The 8,030-nt window shown below is 41.9% G+C and overlaps 1 protein-coding gene across 1 annotated transcript in view; it reads left to right on the forward strand.

The window, feature by feature from the left end:
* LOC117562821 (inactive phospholipase C-like protein 2) overlaps window positions 1–7,841 on the forward strand; it is a 33,730-nt gene extending 25,889 nt beyond the window's left edge. The window contains 3 exon segments of the mRNA XM_034240723.1: window positions 835–910; window positions 5,977–6,086; window positions 6,682–7,841. Of these exon segments, the coding sequence (XP_034096614.1) occupies window positions 835–910; window positions 5,977–6,086; window positions 6,682–6,831 (336 nt within the window). The 3' untranslated portion in view covers window positions 6,832–7,841.
* Window positions 7,842–8,030: the final 189 nt, after the last annotated feature.

Genomic DNA, 8,030 nt, shown 5'->3' on the forward strand with positions numbered 1-8,030 from the left:
TGTGGAAACAGCCTACAGTGTGAAATCCAATTGGCTGCATCAGTCATTTAACTACCGCCAGCATTATGCAAAACATCACAATAGAGTTTGATTTAGTTGTAAATGTTCGTATCCTGTGGGATTTACACCAATTTGATGTATCGTGTTATTTTACAGTGGGCAATTAAACAGACTATGAGCTGACATGTTTGATTTACACACAAAAACAAGACGGCACAATTAGTTAAGGGCTTACGGCAGATGTGCAACCTCAAGTCAAATGACACATTTAATGACTTTAGATGGAACTAATCCAAAAAGACCTGAGCTTTTCAACTCATAAATACTAGAAAACAGATAAACTGTGCCATAAACCAAATATTTTACTACATTTAACGCTATTAATTGCCATCAAGTCTGCATTTAATTCCCCAGATCCTCTTAGTTTGAACCGGTACCACATGAAATTGCAGGAGATAACCATGAACAACTAGCGCTGAGTTCCTGAAAGACCAAAACAATGATTTAAAAAAAACGTTAGTTTGGGTAAAAAAAACAATGCGTTGGTCAACCAAAAACAAATTGTTCTTGTCAAAAGTTACAGATGATTAAGCATTATGACTTAATGCATGGAAAATCAGAGTTCACGACCCGGGATTTGACCCTCTGACTTGTAAAACATGACATGGTCACACTTCTTGTTCGTGGTGGTCTACAAGTGTGTGTGTGTGTGTGTGTGTGTGTGTGTGTGTGTGTGTGTGTGTGTGTGTGTGTGTGTGTGTGTGTGTGTGTGTGTGTGTGTGTAGGTGTGTGTGTGTGTGTGTGTCATGCTAATAGATGCTCCTCTGTCTGCAGATGGTCCAGGCGAGCAGAGCGGTGATTGAGCTCTCCAACGGAATCTACGACCGGATCCTGCACATACAGACAATGGGTGTGTAGGTGTCTGTGTCTGTGTGTGTGTGTGTGTGTGTGTGTGTGTGTGTGTGTGAGTTACGGCTATGTTGAGCGTGTTTTATGCTGTGTGTGTAGAAACAGTACAATGCCCATGTTCCTACTGCACTCATGAAACTCCCACACACCCTCAGCAGTGCTATTAAACATTACGGAGGCTGCTTTTGTCATTAATTGAACTCCCTTTCCTCTCATGCTCTTTCCTCTTCTCTCTTCTCATACCCTCCTTTCTTTCTGTCCTTTTTTGCTGTGTCCTCTTTCATTTCCTTTCTTCATCATTATGTTTTGTTTATGCACTTTCATCTTCTCTGTTCTGCTTATCCCCTTTTTTTGCATTTTATTAATTTATTTCCCTCTTCCAATTTATTTTCACCCCTTTTTCCATCTCCTCTCCCATTCATCCTCATCCTGTGCACTTTCTTATCCTCTCCCTCATATCATTAGTTTCCCTTTCATTCCCTTGTCTCCGCTCCTCTTGCATTCCCTCTTGCATTTTTCCTGTCGTCTCCTTTCCTCTCCTTTCCTCTCCTGTCCTCTCATGTCCTCTCCTGTCCTCTCCTGTCCTCTCCTTTCCTCTCCTGTCCTCTCATGTCCTCTCCTGTCCTCTCCTGTCCTCTCCTTTCCTCTCATGTCCTCTCCTTTCCTCTCATGTCCTGTCCTGTCCTCTCCTTTCTTCTCCTGTCCTCTCCTTTCCTCTCATGTCCTCCTGCCCTCTCCTTTCCTCTCATTTCCTCTCCTGTACTCTTGTGTCCTCTCCTGTCCCCTCATGTCAATCAATCAATCAATCAATGTTTATTTATATAGCCCAATATCACAAATGTTACATTTGTCTCAGTGGTCTTCACAGTTTGTACAGAATATCAGTATGACAATACGACACCCTCTGTCCTTAGACCCTCACATCGTACAAGGAAAAACTTCCAGAGAGAACCCCACAGTTGTGTCCTCTTCTCTCCCACCGTTTTTCCAATCCCATCTGCTGCAGAAATGTGCTAATCACACGAGGGTGAAATGAGTCTTTTTACCGGCCCGCTTCATCTGTATGTTTTGGATTGAGTGGGTTTATTGTGAATTGGCGCAGCTACCAACAACAATTATCCTTCAGTCAGTTTGGCGAAGCACCCTATCTTACTTTCTGCTATGACTTCTGAGATCTCTGGCAGAGGTTTGTTTACTTCTGCAGGGCCCCTTGGGTCATCTGACATTAGTCAGCCAGACTGTCGTCGTCACAGTAGCAATAAACAAAGCCATGTACACACCAACACACACATTTTACCCACATCCCCTTTCTCAGCCCAATTCAGTATTCAGCTGTCACCCAGGAGACGCTTTGATAGACGTTTGGAAGTGTGAACGATTGGCTTGGGAAGAAGAATAAACACTTCCACGTTATTATTCTCTAGCTGTCTGGTTTCAAAAAGCTGCGGTGACAAACATCAAGGGGTTTCATAAGTAGGACAATTGGGACAAATATCTAAGTATTAGGTCTTATAAGAGTTGAAATGCATGCAAACTCATCAGTATGTTCAATACCGCCCTGGAGAGAAGCATGAAGAGATAAGAGGAGATATTTGGAGAGGAAGATGATGATTGGATTGGGGCAATTTTGGAGGACGGGAGAGTTTGAGGAAGATGAATGTTGTGGCTGCTCCACTTTGCTCCGAGTCAACTCAACCCGTCCTCCACTCAACTTTATTTTGGGTTTATGGGGTCACAGGGTCACTCGCTGATGAAAAATGTGTGACATGGTCAGCTCGGAAGGCCAAACTCTGCGCCAACCATCTATTATCATTTACTTGAATTTCACATGTTACCAGTTATAATATTTGTCAATGGTGTGATTTGAAAGCGAAGTATTTTAGTACGGTGCCAGTATGTTCGAATCATCTGATATAAAAAGAGGTACTGCAGATCCCCGAGGCCTGATCAGATGAACAAAGCTCTTCCTGTGTGTACACATTAAAGATGTGATCAGGTGATCCCAAGACAGAGGTCTTCCTCTCAGCCGGGGAAGGGGGGGGGGGGGGGGGCAGAGATGGATGTCTGGAAGTTACATCAGAGCAGAGAGTTGAAACGGAGAGGGAGAATAAAGCTGTGGGAAGACCAAACGCTACAAGTAACGCTGAGAGAAAGACAAGAACACCCAGAGAGAGGGAATTCTTTGAAGTTTGTGAAAGGGCCATTTCGTCGTAAAAAAAAACCCCACTCAATAATGCCATATTTCTGTGTCTTTTAATAGAAGACATGCTTATTAGCAACCAGTAGCAACCAGACTGAATAGCAGTGTTTTCAGCTATCTCTCGTCTGCAACACACGTACTGTAACACCGTGGAGCACAGGGTGGATTTTTAGGGGATTTTTAGGTTGTTCTCTCTCCAGCCATGTGTCTGTCCTCATTATTTTGGATAATCCACACAGCACACTGGTTTGGTTTTCCTCTCCAAAAAACAATTCCAATAAAAACAGGTCAGTGAGGTCGGGGTGGGGGGGGGGGTTATCCAGAGTAATTCCTGTAAGAGATGTCACTGTTCCATTTTTCAACCCCGAATAACATTTGGTTCACCGTACTTCAGAAAATAATACCTTAAAAGCAGATCAAACCAATAGGATCAAATCTGCTAGAAGTATTACGTGGAAGAACCCAACTTATACTTGATTATCAATTATAATATCGCATTATAGTTTAAACGCTTTATTATAACGTTTACTCAAAACAATTGTTTTAATAGAAGTGTACATAGTTTCCCTTTTTGAAATGAATTAAATAAGTAAAAAATAAGTTCCAAAGTAAATGATATCTAAGTTTGAAAGTTATCTCTCTTTAGAAATATGTATAAATCAAACTGTTGCATTTTTTTCCATTTATATATACAAGATATGGCAAGATAACATCCATTTTCATACAAACAGATACCACTCCAACCCTATGACCAACAATCCTTTCCACATAAGTTTAACTGTCTTTAAACAATTTGAATAAAGATATGTACTGTAAAAGCGTTTTCCCGTTGAAAATAGACATGTTAGTACGCTCTGTTGGATAAACTATGAATAGATGAACATGCTTCCATACAGAGCACACAGTCTGTGGATGGTTTAATGAATAAAATACCAGATTTCAGCCGCTCTCCTCCTCCAACTTCGCCAAATATGGGGATACCTCTTGGAAGAATGCTCTGTTATTCGGGTGAAGCGACCTATAATGAACCTCAGTGGATAAGCTGATGCCCTCCAGAGTCCTGTCCTGTGGTGAGACTCACATCTGGATTTACTCTGAAGATCTCACACTTCATAAGATGCTAACACACAAACTCATACCTGGCTATTTTTAACGCAGGAAGTCAGATCTGTGTTCTCCTGCGCCCGGTTCAAATAGAGGACAGGAAGTGAAGGTGATGCACTTCCTGTAGCGCCCTGTTTGGCCGGCATTGAAGGATATTTGTGGGTCAGGGCCCCGTTTCTCTGTTTATGCACACTCTCTCAGTGTTGGCCTGGAAATAATGTTCCCTCCTTTGGCTACACTCGGTTTCACAGGAGAATAGAGACACACTCACACACATCAAATTGGCACTTAGGCTTCGAGTTGCCTAGCAACCGTGTGGGAAAGGTTATTATTCAGGCAACTTCTGTAGGTGTGTGTGAGAGTGGAGCAGTGACAGAGACGTATAGTTGTGCACGTGTGTGTTTGCAGACGTTTAGTGGCCGAGAGGGATCGTCTGTGAGGAATTGTTCAATTACACTTGCATCCAATCTGTTTACGCTTTCATCAGTGTGTGTGTGTGTGTGTGTGTGTGTGTGTGTGTGTGTGTGTGTGTGTGTGTGTGTGTGTGTGTGTGTGTGGTCCACTGTTTGGCACGTTTAATGTCTAGGCTCTCGTTGATCGCTCACAGATATGTGCGCCCCGTGTTAACCCATTTCCGGGTTTCCATGGTAACAGTGGGGCAGTGGCCCGGGGCGGTCAGAGGAAACCAAACACACAACACAACTCAGCGCTCGTACTCTCACTAGCCGGAGGACAGACTTTCCTCGACACTCTCTCACATTTCTCAGATTTGCCATCAGCTTTCCAATATCCCCTTTGCATTTGTCATCCTCTGTTTATTCTCCTCTCTCTGGGAAATCAGATGCTCATAGTCTGAATTTCAATAAGGAGGGATTAATTAGAAGGGTATGAAAATTAATTGAGGGTGGCAACACAGACAGACTTTGCTGATTAGGCCTCATTGATGTGAAGCGTTTTCATTGGGCGTCAGGCTGTATGAAGACGGGAGATAACACAGAGCTCCTGGGAGTCTACGCACTATAGAGGAGTAAAGCCTGCAAGTGGAGGATGGAAACTCACAAACCGATTGGTTTAAGGAATGCAAGGAAAAATAAGACTGGTCAGATATGGAGCTGCAGAATGTGTGAATGTTATTAACAGAGAGGCAGGAGGGAGAAATGTGAGGGAAAACATCTTTATTACTGAACTCCAGCCAAAGTGTGTGTTGTAGTTCTAGGGCCTCTCATTGAATCACACACATTCTCTACAGCTAAATGAGAGACAATTACTTCCACTACATACTTGAGTGAACACTCAGGACTGAAGACAATGAGCTTTCTGAAAATATTTCACAATGTACACAAAACAATGTGCTGGTAGGAATGCAAGTCTGAGTGATGCACTTGATGGGGTCTATTAGGAGTGTGTTTGGTTTGTCAAATCGCGGGAATTTTCAGATTTCAATACCTGAAGCAGACAAAGACTATAAGACTAGTGTTATATATATATATATATATATATATATAGACATTTTATTCATCGGGATAAACCCAAGTGTTCTCTAAGTTTTAAATAACGAACACACAGCAATCAAAATGATCCCTGTGTCCTGATCATTACAGTTATAGTACCACTTTTACACTGTTTTTCTACAAATAAAACATTGATAATTGTGCCATCCATTCTCAATTTTCAATCTTTTCATGTGGATCTTTGGATCATTTTAAATAAAGTGCAAAGCATATTTGTCTTACCTGCTGTGGTTGTGTGTATTTCCTCTCTAGCCATGGAGTTTCACGAGAAGCTGCAGACTCTGGCGGAGAAGGAGGGGCTGCGGGGTCGCAAGGTCAGCCGTGCGCTGGAGAGTTTCAGCTGGAACATCACCATCCTTAAGGTCAGCAACACACACTCACACCTTCAGGGTAAGGCAAGGCAAGGCAAGTTTATTTATATAGCACTTTTCAACACAAGGCAATTCAAAGTGCTTTACAAAAAATGAAAGAGATTAAGAAAATGGCATTGAAAATCAGTCATTAAAAAGAAAAGCTAATAAAATAAACATTAAAAGAAAAAATACATGGATAAAAGTTACAGTGCAGTCAATTAAACATTAAAAGAAAAAAAGTACATGGATAAAAGTTACAGTGCAGTCTAAGATATGAATAGTTCAATTAAAAGCAGCGACAAAAAGAAAAGTCTTCAGCCTGGATTTAAAAGTAGTCAGAGTTGCAGCGGACCTGCAGGTTTCAGGGAGTTTGTTCCAGATATTTGGAGCATAATAACTGAACGCTGCTTTACCATGTTTAGTTCTGACTCTGGGGACAGAAAGCTGACCAGTCCCTGAAGACCTAGAGGGTAGATCATTAAAACTTGTTTTGGCCTGTAGCTAGTTGGCATCCCTGCCTCCATTCCTACTCTTCATTACCCATCTCTCCTTACTACCCCCCACTCATTATTCTCTCACCATTTCCTCATGTCTTCTTTCTTAGGGTCAGGCTGACTTGCTGAAACACGCCAAAGCTGAAGTCCAGGAGAACATGAAGCAGGTCCACGATGCTGCGTTGACGGGAAACCTCACCAAGGAGAGCATCGGAGTGAAAAGAGTCCGCTCCCAAACGCGGCGAGGCCAGGATGAGTAACCCACCACCAGAGCTGGAGGACCCTCGGCATAGCGAGCAAATAAGAGGACGTGACAAATTTGCCATTGTAGCTGCTGTGACAAACCCTTTGTGTGTTGTTAAAAGTGTTTCCAAGGTCTAAGTGTCAGACGTTCACAAATGCCATGTGAGAGCAATAGCAAGTACTGTTTTTTAGTCTTCAAAATGCAGACGCTGTCCACCCACCTGTCGCAGAAAAACAATCCGTGGCACTTCTGAAGAGACGGGAGAGAAATGACACTGGGGAGATGAATGTAGTTTTGAAGCCAAGGTTAAGTTGTTTGTTCTGCATACACCTGTACATACACAAATGTCTATCAATGTTTTAAATGTGCAATGTGTCTTGAAGAGAGAGGAAGAAAAATGTCATTTTCGAGCTGAGTGAGGGATTAAAAAAATGACTTGTGCTTCAACAAAGCTAGCAATTCATAGCAAGGATTCCAATCAAGATGAGGTAAGGTTGAACTGAAACACTGATTATAAAAGTGGGAGTAAGCAGGAGTCTGTGGATGTTTTAGAAATGTTCACGTTAAATCTCATGGACCAGCGCAGCCCCTTTATTACATCCTCCATCTAATTTCCATTAAACATTTGTGGGTCCTCGTCCAATCACCTTGAGGTCCTTTGTGTTGCCATGAAATCCTCCCTTTAACTCTCAAAATATTGTTGTCTCGCATACAGTATTTTCTATTTTTCTATTTTCCTTGTGCTAAACAAACCACTGTTACCTACCATAATGATCAACAGACTAGAGGTCTGCCTCTAGGGAACAAATGCTGTTCAAAGTGCTTATGTTGTGTGCAAAACACTGTACAGTATTTTACTATGTCATTTCAATCCTTTTGCTGTAAAGAATATTTTACATAAGTTATTGTTCCTGAATGAGAACATTCCAGTTATGGGTGCATTAGATGAGGCTGGCAGAAGGTTTCAGTTCACGGTTCGCCTTCCTTCACAGAAGATGGAAATAAACTAGTTTTTAAATGACTGATGCTCATGTGTCTGTCACTGTTTTTCCTTTGATGTGCATTCACTCATAGTAGGCAGAGATGACAGCTGGAGACAGTATATGTGAAACTGACATGTCTACACTGGGGTAGAGGATGATTAGTCACATAAATGATGCGCATTTGTAATAATTAATTCAACTTTTCGAACAATCTGAGCATAACATTCATTTA

Source organism: Gymnodraco acuticeps, unplaced genomic scaffold (assembly GCF_902827175.1).
Source record: "Gymnodraco acuticeps unplaced genomic scaffold, fGymAcu1.1, whole genome shotgun sequence".
Classification (NCBI taxonomy): Eukaryota; Metazoa; Chordata; class Actinopteri; order Perciformes; family Bathydraconidae; genus Gymnodraco; species Gymnodraco acuticeps.